Raw genomic sequence first — 18,143 nt, forward strand, 5'->3', positions numbered from 1 at the left:
TGTGTTACACTACCATCAGTTCATTCATTCTTACGGTGGGTGGTCTTAGAGGGGGCAACGATGGCTGAGAACAGCAGTCTGCGGGGTGAGTGATTTCATAAACAAAGACAAGAGAGGAAATAGATGACACGCACACTGTGACGTGACTGTGCTGGGTCAGTGGGGGTTAGGGTGGTCAAAGTCGTTGTGTGTGTTTGTGTGTGTGTGTGTGTATGTGGGGGGGGGGGGGGGGGGGGGGTTGCTGCTGCGTGCCAACAGGGTCCTGTTTGCCTCTCCAGAGAGGCCCAGAGAGGCGAGATTTTATCTGGCGCGTGCCTCGGCCGCTGTTTCCCACACTCTGCATGCTCCATTGCCAGGAAGAGGGTGAGGGGGGAGACTTATGATTATGTGTGTGTGTCAGTGTGTCAGCAGGGGTCCCGTCTTGTCAACTTTACGCTGTTTTGACTGCCATAACATAATGTGCCTCAATACAGTGACCCCCCCCCCCCCCACACACACACACACACACACACACACACTTATAAACACACACCCTTTCGCTGCTTTTTCTTTCTTCTTCAAAGGTTCCGCACGTCAACAAGGGCCTCCTTTTCTGTGAATGTCGCATATTTGGCTTTTCATCAGTGCCGCCATTCCTCTTTTTTTTTCTAAAGACCCCCACCTCTCCCTGTCTTTTCCCTCGTCTATGTTTTTCACTTTGATTGGGGCTTTGCTAAGGATTAAGATCCCCCCCAACCCCCCACCACCACCACCATTACCACCCAAGCCTCCTTTTCTTATGCTCTTTGCTATGAATGAGAAGTAGTGAACCATTACAGGACATATTGCAGAGATTAAATGATGACCTGGGCAGCCTTGTTGAATAGAGCATCTCTTCTGACCACAAATTTGGAACAAATTTGGACATTTCCATCCTGTTGTCTCAAAATTCTCTATTTTTTAACCTGTGAGGGGCTTAATCGTACTAAACTGCTTACATGCAAATAGCCAACGGTGGCAACATCAGAAATGGTTGTTGCTAGAAAACTGCTGATAAATTAGCGAGTCCTACAGGACTTTCTTGCATGGGTTGCCAGTATGGTGATTGTGCTGATTAGTGAAATGTGTCAGAATTACCGCAAGAGCCACAAATGACAACAAGAGGTAACTTTTGAAATGTTAAGCCTTTAAAGCCAAGAATTAATTAAAGTAAACTCAAAGTCTATGTTCACCAACCTTGCCAATGTGATGATTTACACCACAAATGTTTAAAGGGAAAGGACAAGCTCAGAAAAATAGTAAAAACATTTTCTGCGGACTGAGTGAGCATCCTGTCAGGCTGAAAAGACAAGTTCAGCTTAACTTAACCATCTTGTCAGTTGCATATTCCAATTGTTTTGGAATTATTCACCATGTTAACAATCCACAGATGTTTACCCTGAAAAGTCTACCACGTTGCATTCATATCAACAGCTATGTTTGTCTAAGTATTCCTGGCTGTTTGCATGTGTGTGATGTTTGTGTGGGTGCACACGTGGGTTTTGGACAAGTTTCCAGGGGTTAGCTGAAGAAAGCCTGGCAGATTTCAGGGTGTCACACCAGGTCGTACCCTGAGCCCCCTCACATCCACCGCCACCACTTCAAGGTTAGGAATCTGATGTGTGCGTGTGTCTGTGTGTGTTTGCAGCCGCCCCCACAGCTGGGAAAAGATCGATGCAGCCTCCACCAGCAGGCTCCTGGCCCCCGGCTGCTACTGTCTGAGAATGAGAGGCGGCGGGGGTGTGTGTGTGTGTGTATGTGTGTGTGTGTGTGTGAGGGCAGATAGAAGGATGGAAGAAATGAGTGAGTAGCAGACGAAAGGATGAGGGAACAAAATGAGAGGTGAGGAGGAAGGGAGGGAGGGTGGAGAAGAGACAAAGTAGGCCCAGGCTGGCTGACTCACTCCCTCCTTACCTCCCTCCCTTACTCACAAACACACATATCCTCCCCTCCCAAGTACACACAAACATGCACAGACACACACACACGCACACACACACACACACACAAATTCATGAACACACTTCTCTCCTTTCCCTGCTAAGCGCTACTGTGCCCCTGCTCATCTGCGTGGGGGGCCCTGCAGGCAGTCTGGGCCCTTACGTGCCCTCTCTTTACACACACACACACACACACAGATGTATATACACACACACACACACGCACAGAGGAGTTGATGTGTAAGACACGCTCTGATCCTGCATGCTGATGATGAAAGACAGGCAGCCGGGCTCCTGTCTTAGTGCCAGAGGGCAAGACCTGATAGGAACCTGCTGATTCTTGATCCTCCTCCTCCTCCATCTCCTCCTCCTCCATCACTGTTGAAATAATTTGAAATTTACCACAGTATTATGCTTTCCTCACTCATCTTAAACAGCATCTAACCAGGTTCCTCTGTTTTCCATTTAACTTGATTTTGCCAGACACCAGTGATCTGCAGGTCTCAAGTTAAGGTCTTAAAGTTGATGGTTTGAGCAGTTGTAATAGAAATAAGCAGGAAAATTTGTTGTTGTGCAGTGACTGAGTGATAGTCTGATGAACATTACCTGTATATGCAGTATGTAGTTCTTTATTAATGCCTCGCTTAGTGTGGTGGTGCAGTGTTTCATGTTTTTACGTGCATAGCCCCCAGCCTCACACCTGGCCTGGCAGGAGCTCTGGTCCCACCCCTTATCCTCTGGTTCCTCTATTAAACCCCCTTCATTCAGCTCCACCCCCCCCCACACACCAATGAGAGGGAGGGACAATGATAAACAGCACAAGACCTCTTCTGGGTTGTTCAGTCACATAAACAGCGCTTTCAGGTCTGAAGGAAACCTGTTGCTGCAGTGCAGTTCAGAGAGAGGATGTACCATATATATATATGTGTGTGTGTGTGTGTGTGTGTGTGTGTAGATGGTGCAGATGGCCTGGGTGATGAAGGCATAAATTAGCCTGTGCAAGGAAGGGAGCTCCCTCATTGTTCTGATGGATTGCGCACACAGACGCACACACATACGTGTGCATGCAACCCCTCTGAGTCTGGCTCGGGCAGGAAGATCACACACTCTCTGTCATGGCCTCTCAGATCAGGCTGCCCAGAGCTTCCTGTAATCCCTCCTCTGTAACATTAATTATAAACTGGTGCTTTGTGCCCCGCGGACCAACCGTGACTTTCCCAGGACAATTAAAGTTACTCAGTGGAAGAAGGGGGATTGGGTAGAAAAGGAGGGAAAGGGGATCAGGGAATGAGTCAGAGGATTTGACTAGAACTGTGTCTAAGGGTGCTGAAATAAGGCAGTGGGTGAGATAAGAGTGGGAGTTTGGGGCTGGGTGTACAGGATGTCTAACTTCAGTCGGAGCAGGGATAATTCATAGGCATTGGAGCTTTTATATTGTTCTGTAAGTGAGGCTTTTAGTATAAGCTTTGGCCTGAGAGTCGAGGGTTGAACAGGGTAGGGTCTGGGTGGGCAAATGCCTGGCCGGGGCGGGTGCGGATTAGCTGCCATCTCAGGGGAGTAATTGGTGGATGTGTGGGAAACCATGACCCTGTTGTACTTCTCCACCCGAGTAATTCATGAATGTAGTAAAAATGCATAATGTATCCAAATACCTTTTTTATTTACCACCTCTCCTCAAAATGTCTTTTTTGGCCCAAGAGGGTCCCCTGTGTCCTGCAGTTATGTCTTTAGCTACCATGCCAAAATAACTGCACAGTACAGCAATACTCCTCAGGGCTTACAATAACTGCATGGATATCTTTCCCACTAGTCGCTGACCTTTAACAGGCCACTGAATCACTAAATCCTGTTTGACTGGCTTTTTACTTCCTACCAAGCGTGACTTGCTTTGCGGAGGACACCTGTGATGCACTAAGTTTGCCTACAACAGGTGGAGAAAAAGCATAAAATTTGCTGCCACATGGAGAAAAAGCCTGTGCTTTTGTAGCGTGGCTGACCAAACTGTGTCCCTGCCATGCCCTTTGCCTTCTGTATAGCCTTGAGATGGCTCCACTTCTGCTACTTACTGTGCCAAAGGCGCAACCCTTTCAAGTTGCTCCTGATCTGTTTGTGACAAGAGGGTTGATTTCTAGATAAGTGGAGGCAGGACAGTTATCAGGCCAGCCAGTGAAGTGGTTCATTTGACAGATGTTGTTATCCCAAATGGATCTGATAGGCTGCTGTTTAATCCTGTTAAGGCACCTAGCTCCGGGACATGCGCCCAGCTTCCTCAGTGACGCCCTTGCTCTGAACCTTTGACCCCTCGCTGTGGCTAATGAATTGAACTACTCTAAGCTATGATGATATATAGACTTGTCACCACTGTCTGCCACGTATTTCATTCATATATGCATTAGTGATTCATATTCAGTGTCAGGACTCTGCAGCAAAATAGGGAAGAAACAACTCATCTGACTAACTGGAAGAATCTTTTTGAACTAACACTCATACACTGTTGGACAACACAAAGAAAAGGATAAGGATATGGTGGAGATGATGATGGGCATATACTGAATTTTATTTTGGCACCAGCAAACCATGCTTGCATCAAGTCTCATACGCTTGCAGTTATGGGTTACATTTTTGGCATGTCACCATGATCACAAATGTTTTTTTCTGACTTTAACGAGGTGTTGTAGTTACCTAACCTTACTTCTGTCTTAAAACCTTATAAAGTTGCCATGAAAAATAAACGTGGAGCAATGGTTGTGTATGGTTGGTTGCTGCCCTTGAAGTTAGAAAAACCTGCCCCAGAACTGAAAGGTTACAGGTAATGTCCAGTAGCTGAGATGTTCTGTCTTATTCTGATTTTAAAAAGTCTGTAAAGGGGACATTGAACTGACCCCAGCTGCTTGTCGTAACTCTGTGTGGATAAGTAAAATCATAAAATGGACAGGAAAAATATGAACAACCTCACAATGAAGTCAGAGGACAATGCAGTAGGTTGAAGAGAGACCCAGAGTACACGCACCTCCTGCTAGCCACACTAAACGTGCCACAGGCAGAATAGCTGCTTAACAACAAATGAGAATATCTTCTTACATAGCTAAAGAGAGCAAGGACAGGTAGTGCCTCCGTCCACGGAAATATTTTAGAATTGTAAACAAGACCTTGGCATAATATTACCACTTTCCTGGTTGCTTTTGTTTACATACCCTCGATACTTTGCAAGAGGGAGAGTACCGTGTCTTTGTGTTTTTATTTTTTAAATCCAGGGAAAAGGCTTGTGGTCATTGTTAAAAAGTTTTGTTTTGTTATCTTTTGACCCTTCAGAAGTAAAGTGGCGCATCTCTTTAGTAACAGCTGAGTGTTTATATTTTGTTTATGTTTGCCACCAAGGACTCTACATAGGATAATAGTTAAAGGAGCAGTCGACCCCAAAATGAAAAAGCAATAATCTCACCAACATCTCACCTGAAATGCCACTGAAGGGAGGGTCACTAAAACCCATGGAGAGTTAAGCCAGGTCATACTGCAATTTGTGTCCTGCTGCGTTTGGTTGTCCTGTAAAGTTTTTATTGTATTTCAATGGTTTCAACAGAGCAGATAATTACTGAGTTTCATTCCAGGGTGAACTGTGCCTTTAAGAGGGTCTCCTACAATAATGCGATCAACCTCTCAAAAAGTTAGACATGTTGACGCAGTACGTTTACTTTAGCCCTGGAGGTGGTGCCTTTAGGCGACTTAAAAAGAATTTGTTATCCAATATGGATTAAGTTGAGTGGAAAGTGGATGGTGTGAATAGAAGCAGTCAGCACAGTGTGGCTCTATGTTCAATGAATACAGATTATGTACACTAGATATCATTCCCTTCATTGTTAAAGCATGCTGTGAAGAAAGTAGCACCTCTAATGGCCCTTCAGGAGCTGTGATGGGCAAACCAGCCCTTTTAAATCACTGAAATTAACACTGCAGCAGCCAACACTTGACTCCAGCCCAACCACTTATATGTCAATGGCCTTTCCCATAATCCTTTGCCCAGCAGTGACTGTGTGCAGTCTTGAGTGGGTGGAGAAGAGAAACTGATTGCTGAAACCAGTGTGAGGATGAGAGTTGTAGCCAGCAGGCCTGCACTCTTACAGCAGCGGTAGGTAGCTCCTTGTTGAAAACCGAAGCTCTCAGATGGGGAACAATGGAGCCTGAGATGGGTGTGGCAGTAAGGGGGGAGGGGGCAGATAAGGTGTTAACATGACTGAGAGGGAGAGACTTTAGGTGGGGATGTGGGGCAGCAAGGTGAAACCTGGAATGTGGTTGTGATGAGGTCATACCTGTGCATGTGTGTGAGAGAGAGACGCCTCAGAGAGGATTGGGTTCACAGCCCCCTGAGGCCCCATCAGTAGTGATGTCATGGGAAACTATTACAAAGCCCATCCCGGCTGTTTGTAAACTCTCTCCATTTCCTTGTCGAAATCTGAGGGCCACATGAAAGCCTCAGTTTTGAACTCCTGAATGAAAACACAGCTTGTCTGAGGGGAATCTGCTGTAACATTACCAGACCCGAGTAGAAAATACTGAGTGAAAATGTACTCCAACTTGGACAAGATGTGAATCATTACTTTTCTTTTGATGTTCTTCCCGTCTCTTCCTCTCAGTCTCTGTCTCCCCCTTGTCTTCATTACTTATCATTTCTCATGACCGTAAACATTGTGAATTGATCCCTGCTGCTATCCTGCAGGAACATGGGGCCCCTTTCTGTGTGGTGCGTTGAAAACAGATCAACTTGGAGGAGCTGGGAACATGAAAGGAGGGAGCTAACTACAGGGGATAAACACATTCCTGTGCAACCCGGCCTGCTACCGCTTCTGGCCGGTGGCAGTGCAGGGGACCTCGCAGCAAGAAGCATTGTTGCCACAAAGCGAGGTGGAGGGGGGCAGCTGAATATCCCTGAGCTCCCTCAGATCTCACAGGCAGCAAGCAGCACTTGACCTTTCCAGCACTAAAGGAATATGACAGCCGTGAAGCCGACAGAAAGAATAGGTAGAGAGGCAGGGGGGTGGAGGGTAGTGGGGTGGAGGGGGTGGGGGTGGGGGGGGGGGTGGGGGGGGGGGGGGGGTGATAGAGGCAAGAGAGGCAAGAGACAAAAGCCACACAAAGTGCAGGCTGCCACCAAAACAGTTAGTTTGCAATCAATGTCAGTCATCCCTCCTGTCGGGACAGTTTGATTTCCACTTTTCAAATGAGGCGTTTATTTTTGGCCTGATAACAGGGCTGGCTAAATTGAAATTGGCAGCTCGACAATCTACAGATAATAGTCAACTACGCAGGAGATCATGTGAACAGCTCTTTCTTTCACTTTACTTGAGCCCCCACCCTCTCTCTCCTGTCGAAGACGAGAAAGGAGGAAATGAGGGAGGGAGACAGAGAGAAAAAGGGCTAATCTTGGTCACAATCAGAGGAGGCTGAGAAGGCAAAAAAAAAGGAGTCTAAAAATGAAGGGAGGGAGAGAGGAAGAGGGGGGTGGCGGGTGTAGAATAATGTCCCGGTGATCGGGAGGAGGGCTGGAGGGGCGGTGGGATGGGGTGTACAGGAGAGGTGAGGGTAGAAAGAGAAAAGGAGGGAAGGAGGGAATTTCTTTAATGTTTCTGGCAGCGGACCAGCTGAGGTCTCAAGGTTATCCTGGCTTTGCAAACTCCCACGGGAAAGGTGGAGTGCTGAGGGCCGAAGGGGGGGGGGGTGAGGGCTTGAGGTGGAAGAGAGGAGGGAGAGATGGCTGCCCTTTTTCTCCAGGAGGGAAGCTAATGCTCTGGGGGAGAGTAATCCTCGGGCCCTCTCGTCTGATAAGGTTGGCCTTGGCCCAGGTAGGAGAAGAAAAAGGGCTCTGGGGCCTCCCAGGGCATCCTCACAGACAGCTCTGCCCTCTGCCAGGTTAACGCAGAAGCAAAACTTAAAGATTTGATGAATTATTACTCGAGTCATTAGTTATAATCACGTTTGAGCGATAACAATGTAATACCCCACTGATTCCTATCGTGAAAATCTTGCAGCATTCTTCCCTCCAGGGAGGTCAGAGGTCAGGGGCAGCTATTGTACAGAGCAGCTGCATTCAGTTGAAGTTTGGCACTTTGCTCAAGGACACTTTAGTAGAGCAGGGCCTTGCTGACATAGGGCATGAACCTGACAAATAGTCTCTCCGACCAAAAGCCCTCATAACATGCTGCTCTGTTCTTTTTTTTATTTATGAATATATATTTGTTATAAGAGCTGGTTTCTCTTCCTGGTCCATTTTCCATCAAAAGATTTTCATACACCTATACAAAGCACATTTAACTCCTTCTTCAACCAGGAGACCATCCCATCTGATTTCCTCAAACACTGCCTCTGGAATTTGAAACAACTAGTAGGGAAGACAAAACTGTTTCATCATTATTACCATAACCCTTCACCTCTCCATTCCCTGCCAGAGCACCTTTATGCAAATATGAGTAAACCCTGAATCTGACATGTTTTATCTGAGTGTGATGATGGAGGGGATCAGCCACTGCATCAGAAAGATCGGCATCGATACTCTGAATGTGTTTGTTTACACTAAACTAGGCCTATTAGAGATAATGATTCACAGCATCAAGCTGTCATTTTAGCGAGCTGTGTGTGTGTGTGTGTGTGTGTGTGTGTGTGTGTGTGTGTGTGTGTGTGTGTGTGTGTGTGTGTATATGTGTGTGCATGTGTTCCTGCCTCTTCAAAGGCTGGCACTCTTATCTACAGTCAACAAACGGCCTCCTCGGGAGGAAATGGGAAGGCTTCATGCACCTGTAATTCAAATGTCCCATTGCTCTCTGAAAGTAAACATGTGACACATAGAAATTCTACCACACTCAGTTTTATGTGGACCTGATGGTTAATGCATAGAAAAGGAAAGGGACAGACCTCAAAGAGAAATTGAATATTTCAGTGGTGTTCTCATGTTCGTTAATATCTGGAAACTGGTTTTCAGGCAAAAGGAAATATCTCACTAAGAGTCTGATCATTGTCGCCAGTGGTTCTGGTCAGTAAAACCTAAACACATAGCGATCAATACATATTAAGCCATAAGCCCAGAACCCATAGGTACCACATTAAATTAAGGGACAAAATGTAGGTGTAGCCAGTGCAAATCCTGTACATCTGACCCAAAACTGAGGCAGGATTATCTTTTATCTCTCCTGTAGTTTGACAGTTTGAGCTTTGTATACAAATTTGTCTTCAGTCAGAACATCCAGTAAATGGTGGTTACACTGCATTTGCATGACTGGCCCTCACCCCCACCCGCACCACTACCAGCAGCAGCAACAGCCGTATTCCCAGTTTGCTCCAGCCTCAGGCAAGCTAACCAGAGACCCAGGCCAACTCACTGGTCCTCTCCCCAACCGCTTCCTCACCACCGCTGCTGGGTTTGACTCACCGTGACCTCTGACCTTCAACGCTACACCGCCTCCCCCACACATGCAAATCGCGCTGGTCTGTTCCAGGAGGCATTAGAGAAAAGGAGAGGGTCAGATGGAGGGAAGGAAGAGAGAGAGAAGGAGGAGTGACGTGGACGGATGGAAGCTGGTGGGGGTGTGGGGGTGGGGGTGGGGGGGGGTGAGCAAGAGGGAGATGGAGCAAAGGAGAGAGAGACCCCTAAAGGAAGTGTGAACGTCTTGGTCTCTGAAGTGGAGAGAAGTGGAGGGAGGTAGTGGCAGCCGCCTGTGTCTGCGAGGCTTACAGTGACCCAAGCTGATCTTTCTGTGTGTGTGTGTGTGTGTGTGTGTGTGTGTGTGCGTGTGTGCGTGTGTGTGTGTGAGAGAGAGAGAGAAAAAGAAAGCGTGAGTATATTCACTGTACTTATTGTTTTCCTTGCTCCCAGGCTGCTCCAGGCACCTCAGTTTGTGTGTGTGAGGGGAGGTAAGCGATGTGTGCGGCTGTATCTGGAGAGCCTCCAAACCCCCTCATCTCCTCTCCTCTCTCCTCCTTCTGTTCTCTCCGCTTGGAGGATCTGTCAGTTCTCCTTCTCTCTCTTTGTCCCCGCTTTGATCCTGCTCTCCAAGCCTTGGCTGGCCTCGCTAACAGCAGCTGAGCACAGGTCCTACTCCACTCCCACTAATAACACACATTCATGCCACGCTGGATGATGCACGTACACACACACACACACAATCTCACTCACTGCTCAACTCACTCTCTCTTTCGTTTCTCACACACTCCAAATCAGTAACGACTGGCTCTGCTATCATCCAGCACTTTCTGTAAGTTGTCATAGTTTATCGCTCTCACACAGCCCTCTGTTTGCTGTAACCCTGCGCTCACACTGTGAACAACTTGGGTGATGGGTCACTCTATTCTGACTGATTGTGGGTGGTGCTAGAGGCTCTAAAAGCAGCCCTATAATGTTTTCTTGTGAATACAGTATATTGTTTTTCACATGCAAATGTAGGCACATGTATTTTGCCAATTTGAAAAATCTCTATATAGCATCATTTTGAGGAATGGAAGGCTTAATGATTTATTCATTGATTTTACGATGCATGGCAAATGTACCGTATGAACTATAGTTTCCAGTGCAAATGTTTTTGTGTTCAATGTTTCTCACAAAACACACTTTGTGTACATCAAGGCTTAACTTTAATGGATTTGCTACCTTTTCATGCAAAGCTTGTTAGTGAGTGATTTGAAATCTTCAGCGTTCGTTTACTGTCTTCTTCCTCTGTTCTTTTACTACTTTGTTGCTATTATGCTGGAGAACAATACCACTAACAACAGTTACTGCCCTCTGCAGTCAGCAGAGATATGTATCATGTTACAACCGTGCTGGTTTTGTGCATGTGCATAATGACAGGACACAGTACATACATAATACACTCATGAAAACAGTGTACTAGAGTCCCTTAAATCCTCTGCCCAGGGTAGTGAATAAAAAACTAATCTCACTGTCTACTCACTAGCTTCCAATATCACTATGGAAGCTCCATAAAAGCATATTTTCCCCACTGGCGGTCAAATGAAAGTTGTAGAGGATTGGTAATCTTGTGTAATGGGCAATGAGCTGCTTCTCTTTTTTGCAGTTTCCAAGCAGAACTGCAAAGTTCATTGGCTGTGGACGGTGTTGTGCACGCACTGGCCACTCAGCTCTGTCGGAATTGCAAGGATTTCTGGTAACTTGTCGACCGTGCTATTCATATTGTGAACTGTTGGATGAGTCAAGTCAGTCAACCACTGCCTCTTGGGAAAACGGGCTGTGACAACACAGTGCCACCCTCAGTTTGGCAGTGGCAGCCACATGACACCTCTAGGCTGGCCTTGATACAGCCTGTCTGTCTGCCTGCTTACTGCCCACTCTTTTTGACAGCCAGCAATGAAACTTAAATGTCAGCATAGGAATTTAAGCTTCAACCCCACCTCCCTGAACACACACCTTGTCACCCTTGTGGCACCAGGAGCATCCTTGGCATCAGCACTGTTCATCAATGGCTTACGCATTAAGGCATGAGCAGTAGTTGACAGCAGGCCAGATTGTTTTGTGAGCACAGTATCTCACACTTTCTCACACACACTTTAGCCTCACAATCTCCCTGCCTAATTGCATTATTGCAGTGTGTGGAGGTCCATGGTCGAGAGGGCTCAATAAAGATATGAGTCCTGGGAAAGACTGGGAGCGGTGGGATGAGAAAAGAGGAAGAGGGAGATAAAGGGGGGAGGGAAGTGAGGAGGGAAGGTATAAAAAAAAGTGATAAAAAAGGAGAGAGGATAAGATCAAGAGGGATGACGGTTGGTGCATGGGGGGGGGGGGGGGGGGGCACAGGTAACAAGAGTGTGAGAAATTGGAGTGTGGGCGGGGTGTCACAAACAAAAAAAATAATCTTCTAATAATCCTGCTGGTTTATTTTCCTGTCTGCTGGCCAGACGATCGCCATCTTTTGCTTTTCATCAGTAAAGTTAATCCGAAACATGTGATCAAAAGCTTTACAACAGACAGCCGTGTTCGCCGTGAGTCAGCCTGTTTCCCACAGATTTCTTGTGACAGAGCAGCTGACACGGCAACAGGTAACACTCCGGGGACCGACAGCAGCCAGGTGCGCCCGATAAGATGTTCAACTTGCAGGGGGAAAAGGGAGGGGCCGGCAGATCCAAAGCTCCGTGACTCAGTTCACCGCCGGAGACCTCTTGCAACATGAGCGTGAGAAAGTCATTCAAGCAGAGAGTGTTTCAAAACCTACACACTGTCTGCCTCACATCAGGACATTAGTTTTAGGACTCTGTCAGTGGCATTGTGCGAGGAAATGACTCAGGTGTGCAGCTCACAACAATGAGACACGTTAGTGATGTGTTTGACAGAAGAAGCATTGTTGAGCATGAAGGATGTTTAGGATTATAGCAGGTTTAGGCTCATGTGCATGTACAGACCAGTCCCCCCCCCCCCCCCCCCCGCGCCAAAAGCAAAGTTTGCCACACGAGAGACGTGTGTGGTTTCGTGGATGTCTCCACTTGCCAGTTACTCACTCTGAAATTATAGCAGGTACAGAGTAAAACTCATTTTAACTACACATTCAACAAGATTTTGAATAAAACCTGGCTGATTGAAAGTGCCTTGGCCAAATGAGAATGAAATGTTTGAAATGACATGGAAAAAAAATAAAAGTGTGACTTGATGCTTTGGTCGTCTGACAACATAATTCATCTGCGTCTGCGAGCTGCTGGCGCTGATGTCATAGCCCATCGTTTGCAGACGCTGTAATTTACCGCTGCATGCTCAAGTGCAGGCTTAGAGAGAACCTAAAACCACCTCCGCGCCTCTCCCGGGTTCAGCCCAGTATGCGGAGCCCTTGCGCAGCACCGAGTCGCCTATCAAATTCGCGATCTTGCGGCCAGCCGCCGGCGACGCCCCGCAGATGCAGGCGGCAAGCCGGCGAGAGGAGCGCCGTCCCCCGGTCGCCTGCGCGCCACGTGTCGCGGTCTCCGCAGCAGCTGGAGGTGTGTGAGCTGCACGGAGAGCCGTGCACAGAGCCCCTTCTACTCCAGAAATTAAAATATGGCTTTGCTACCCAGTTTCATTACCCCCCTCCCATTTACACCTCTCCTCAAATTGCCACTGAAAGCCCTCCAATTGCTCATGGTTCATATTCTTGTTTTCTTATCTAGAATAAAAAAAATAAAAAAAAGAAAATTGGAAAAGCTGTGGGGAAAACTTCCACTAGGAGAAGATAAAGTTTGCTGCTAATTTAGCAAAAAAAAAAAAAAGAACGATGTGATTAAACATCAGAAGCTGAATGACAGATTTGGAGTTTGCTGACTTCAGTCTCTGTAGCGAAGTGCATGTTTGTTTCTTTTTCTGAAATTCAGATTCGTTGGATAATAGAGGAAGCAGAGCGACTTCTCTTCAAACCTTTGCATGCCCACAAGACTCCTAAACCCGGTGGCATGTAACCTATGACAAAGAGCGCAGGTTCACATAAACCTCCCTGTTTGTTTGCGTCCTCAGTCGCACAGCCTGAAACACGCAGAGCTACTGCCCATCAATAAAGTTATAAGCCGCAATTATGGGCCCTATTTCTCTCTCTCTTTATTGCTCGTCTGCTCTTACGTCCCTCCAACTGCAATAAAGATAAGAAAATGAGATTGCGACCTGAAATCTAAAAAAGCCTTGAACGCTGTGCGATAGGCGGGGAGGAGGGGCAGCAGCAGCAGGAGAAGGAGGAGGAGGAGGAGGAGGAGCAGGCATCGGTCTGATCGTGTAAGCTCTCCGGGCTCAGAAATATCTCTGCTCTGGCTCACATTCCGATAAGGGAGCCCGATCCAGCTCTCTCTGTGGGCGTGGTTTTCCCAGGCTTTTAAAACAGCAGCTGCTATTTACCTTCCCCTCTAATGTAAACCACCGCCGCCGCCGCCGCCGCCACAGCCCCCCCCCCCCCCCCCCCCCCCTCCCTGGCCCGGCGGGCCCCCGGCAGCTCGGGGGCCAAACCTCCAACCACCATAAAACATCCTGGCACGTGCTCCACACTCACAACACCGACACACGGTTTAAAAGCCAAAACTGGAACCAGAGACTCAGGACCTGCAGTGGTAGGTAAATAACACGGAAGCGCAGTGTGTGTGCGTTTAATTGCCCCCCCCCACACACACACACACACACACACTCCTCTGAGGGTAGGATGAAATGACATAACTCTGGGAACATCAAGACTGTGTTTGTTAAGACTGAAGTTTGTCTCCCCGTGTGGTTTTTGAGTTGTCATCCCAAGTTGTTTTATTTGACCGAGTCCGTTATAACAATAACTATCTACTGCGAGGCTGAAAGGTCGAAGAGAAAACAAAACTGCTCCCTCCTGTGCCTCCATGGCACATGACTGAAACTGAGTTCCAGGTCGTCTACCACTTCCCAGTGGTGGTTTTAGACACTAGTGTTTCACTTATTTACTTTTTTTTTTTTTTTTTACTGTGTAGCCAGTTCAATTTGTATTACTGAATTTTATACAACCTATCCTACAAGAGTTAGAAGGCAACTTTGTTCAAAGATACAGACCAACATTTAATCAGGTCAAGGCAGAATTAAAGCTGATTTGATTGTGGGGTTTAATATGGGACGAGGACGAGTGTGGGAATTTCTCATGTCGCTGCTTTATATGCATTTGAGTCATTTTACCAGTTAGTTTCTATGTTTGTTATCATTATTTTTATAATATTTTGTGCTGTCTGGATGAAAAAAAAAAAAAAAAAAGTTCCTCCTCTGGCCGCTGCTGGTGGCGGTGCCCAGTCAGCGGCTCCGCTGTTAATATGTAAACGGTCCGATGATTGAAGACTGGAGGCAGTTTCCCCGGCTGTGCCCTGAACCCGGGCCGTGCGCCATTGGCCGCCAGCCTCAGCAGCCGAGCAGCCAATGGGAGGGCGCCGACCACGAGCCGTCCTCCCTCGGGCCGCGTGTCCCTCGCGCTGATTGGTGGGAAGTTACTGTGGGAAAGAAAGTTTGGGAAGTTTCACACGAGCCGCTCGCGTGCAGTGGGAGATATAAATACACGCCACACGCGGGGAGCCCGACAGAGAGACTGTGCCGCTGCGCATCGCTCCGACGGACTCTAACTTGATACGCATCTCAGGATCTGTGTTTTCTTTTTTGCGGGAGAAGGGGACTTTTGAATATCGCAAGCTGAAAATATCCATCGCCCTTGTTCCTGCACCGGTGGATCGTAATTTGCTGTGTTTTGTTTTTTTTTTGTTTTTTTTTTTGGTGTGTGTGTGTGTGTGTGGGGGATATTTCCGATAAGAAAAAATGCCTGCCGATATGATGGAAAAAACCTCCTCCTCCCCGGTTGCTGCAACCCCGGCGAGCATGAACACAACTCCCGATAAACCCAAGACAGCCTCCGAGCACAGAAAGGTTGGTATTAAACTTACATGTAAAAGCATCCACTGTGACTGTCATCTACAACAAAAAGTCCTAAACATTTCTTTTTGGATATCATTTTCACAAATCCTCCTCGTCTAAAAAACATTTTTCACTTTTACGCACTAAACAGGAAAGAGAGATTTAACAGTTTATGTCGTTTTGTTTTTATCTGTAGTCATCCAAGCCAATAATGGAAAAGAGGAGAAGAGCCAGAATCAACGAGAGCTTGGGACAGCTGAAAACTCTCATCCTGGATGCGCTCAAAAAAGATGTAAGTACTCGCTCGTCATCCTGGTTATTAATAGTTTCTTTAACCTGCAATTCAACACTGCCCCTGTCAAACAGCGGGAAAGAGAGCGCGTAATCCTAACCGTGCGTGTTTTCTGTCTCCACAGAGCTCCAGACACTCCAAGCTGGAGAAGGCGGACATCCTGGAGATGACGGTGAAGCACCTACGGAACCTCCAGAGGGCTCAGATGACCGGTAAGTTGCATTTCCCGGACTAATCTGCCTCATGACAGTTCAGTATAGACCATATCGATTCTAACACTCATAACTTCATCACCCTGTTCTAAAATTGAATCATGTCCAGAGTATTCGCTGATCATTTTATAAATTAAACGATATGTGCATTTGAATATCCTCACTGACTTCTCCCCGCCTGTTTTCTCTGCAGCTGCCCTCAACACAGACCCCACTGTCTTGGGAAAATACCGAGCCGGTTTCAGCGAGTGCATGAACGAAGTCACCCGGTTCCTGTCCACCTGCGAAGGTGTCAACACCGAGGTCAGGACGCGGCTGCTCGGTCACCTGGCCACCTGCATGACCCAGATCAACGCAATGAACTATCCCAGCCAGCATCAGCACCAGCACCAGCTCCCCTCTACCGCCGGGCAAACACACCCGTCATTCGCCCAGTCCATGGTGCAGATTCCCAGCTCGTCCCCGCAGGTCCTGCCCATGAACGCGGTCTCATGTAAAGGAGGCTCCTCGCCTGCAAGTTTACCGACAGACGCCACCAAAGTGTACGGCGGGTTCCAGATCGTGCCTGCCACAGACGGACAGTTTGCATTCCTCATACCTAACGCGGCATTTGCGCCAAATGGCCCCGTTATCCCCGTGTACGCCAACAACGTCAGCACGCCGGTGCCCGTGCCGGCTGCGGTTTCCCCAGGAGCCCCGTCAGGCAACACGGACTCAGTGTGGCGACCCTGGTGAAAAGTGTAAAAGGTTCATAAAGACTTTGAAATGACACCTAATAGTTCTCTCTTTGTTCAATGTTAGAAAAGTTGTTGTTTTTGTTTTTTTTTTCTTGTCAAATGGAAAGAGTATGCACTATATTTGTACAGCTAACAAGGGAGTAAAGTTCATATTGAAATGAGATTTGTATTGTGGAAGTCCGTTCACTGCATTTTTATATATTTGAGTTGTCTTTTTTTACTGTGTGATGCCAAAGATATGTTCAATGCTCTTACGCTGTTCTTCGTTTTGGAAGACAAATAAATTTGTAAAGATATGAAAAATAACGTGCGCCTCTCTCTGCATTTTATTCCCGGCCCAACAAACAGCGAAACTGAAAATAGCTTTCACAGATTTCCTCCTGTTGATGCAGTTTACTTGGTACATAAAACACATTATGTAGACTTTTCTGTGTGCGTAAAAGTGGCTCACATTTAGTGAGCTACCAGAAACTTTACCCGGTTATTCTTTGTGTTGAGTGAGATTTTCTTGTCTATTGAGTAGGCTTACAAGAAATCGACAAGCGTTTTTAAAAACTTTCTCACACAATAAGGGGACAGAAATTGGTAGTTTCAGTAGCCAACAGCATTGGTTATGACACTTTGTTGCAGATCTGCTGGATGAGAGAAACGATCCTCTGAACAGTAATGTTTATGCTTCAGTCTCTGCAAAATCATTGGGCTGTTTATTATGAGGCGCAGCACAGCAATACTGCTGCAGTGTCTTTGAGCAAAAACACTGTGCATGCTCATTCGCTGTATGTCACACTGGGCCAGACTGTCAGTAAAGTGTAGGCTATCTGAAATTCCGTCACCTAAGTAAGCGGGTCGAGCAGGAGACAGTGGCTTTGTAATTAATCAGACACAGGAGCTAGTTGATGTTTCTCAGGCTGATAGCCCCAGCAGTTTCACCTTTCCTGGTGGAAACTTTGGAGGCTTACAGAGGTCACTCACGCCATCTAGCAGCGCAGAAGTGCATTGCAGTCTGATTGGTATTTGTGAGATCAATGAGTGGAACTTGAATGGCTGCTTTGGATGTGTATCTGGGATGAAGAAGAGCACAGGCTGTGTCTAATTTAAGAGAGCGTTGTGGAAATAGGAAAAGTCCGCTTATTATTCTCTAAGTAAAGCCACAGGAGCATTTTGTTGGAGAGGCTTTAGGTTGAAGTGAGTGAAATGAGTGAATTCACTTCTCAGACTATTTGATCAGAACATACGTTTCTTACTTTTGTCTTTTTGAACCTATTGTGACATTAATCTAAATGGCCCAAATGATGCTGTGGGCTCTTCCACTCAAAAGTTTCTAATCAGGAGATTACTTATTAGACTAACAGCCAACCAGTGATTTGAATTGATCAAGCCCCTAAAACAATTATCATTATACGGATTTCCGCTGTTCAGTTGGCTTTCTCATCCACAGTATGGAGAAGAGAGGAGCCCTAGGCTGTGTCTTTAATCAGAGCTGAGGGAGTTCCTTGATGCCAGGGGGGGTTGACAGCAGAAGGACACGTTAAACACCTCACCACTGAGCCATGTGGTAGCAGTCTGCTCTGCCCAGGTGTGTATGCCCCCTCC

The 18,143-nt window shown here is 46.9% G+C and overlaps 1 protein-coding gene and 1 long non-coding RNA gene across 3 annotated transcripts in view; both read left to right on the top strand.

Moving 5' to 3' along the window:
- LOC139627254 (uncharacterized) overlaps positions 1–18,143 on the top strand; it is a 106,987-nt gene that overhangs the window by 37,440 nt on the left and 51,404 nt on the right. The window lies entirely within an intron of this gene.
- On the top strand, positions 14,983–16,856 carry her6 (hairy-related 6). Its single transcript, XM_071488024.1, has 4 exons — positions 14,983–15,321; positions 15,506–15,601; positions 15,726–15,813; positions 16,007–16,856. Exons 1-4 carry the CDS (start codon positions 15,214–15,216, stop codon positions 16,546–16,548), a joined length of 834 nt encoding a protein of 277 aa, XP_071344125.1. The 5' UTR covers positions 14,983–15,213; the 3' UTR covers positions 16,549–16,856.

This window comes from Trachinotus anak, unplaced genomic scaffold, assembly GCF_046630095.1.
Source record: "Trachinotus anak isolate AG129_WGS33_773 ecotype Australia unplaced genomic scaffold, CSIRO_AGI_Tana_v1 ptg000010l, whole genome shotgun sequence".
NCBI classification, from domain to species: domain Eukaryota; kingdom Metazoa; phylum Chordata; class Actinopteri; order Carangiformes; family Carangidae; genus Trachinotus; species Trachinotus anak.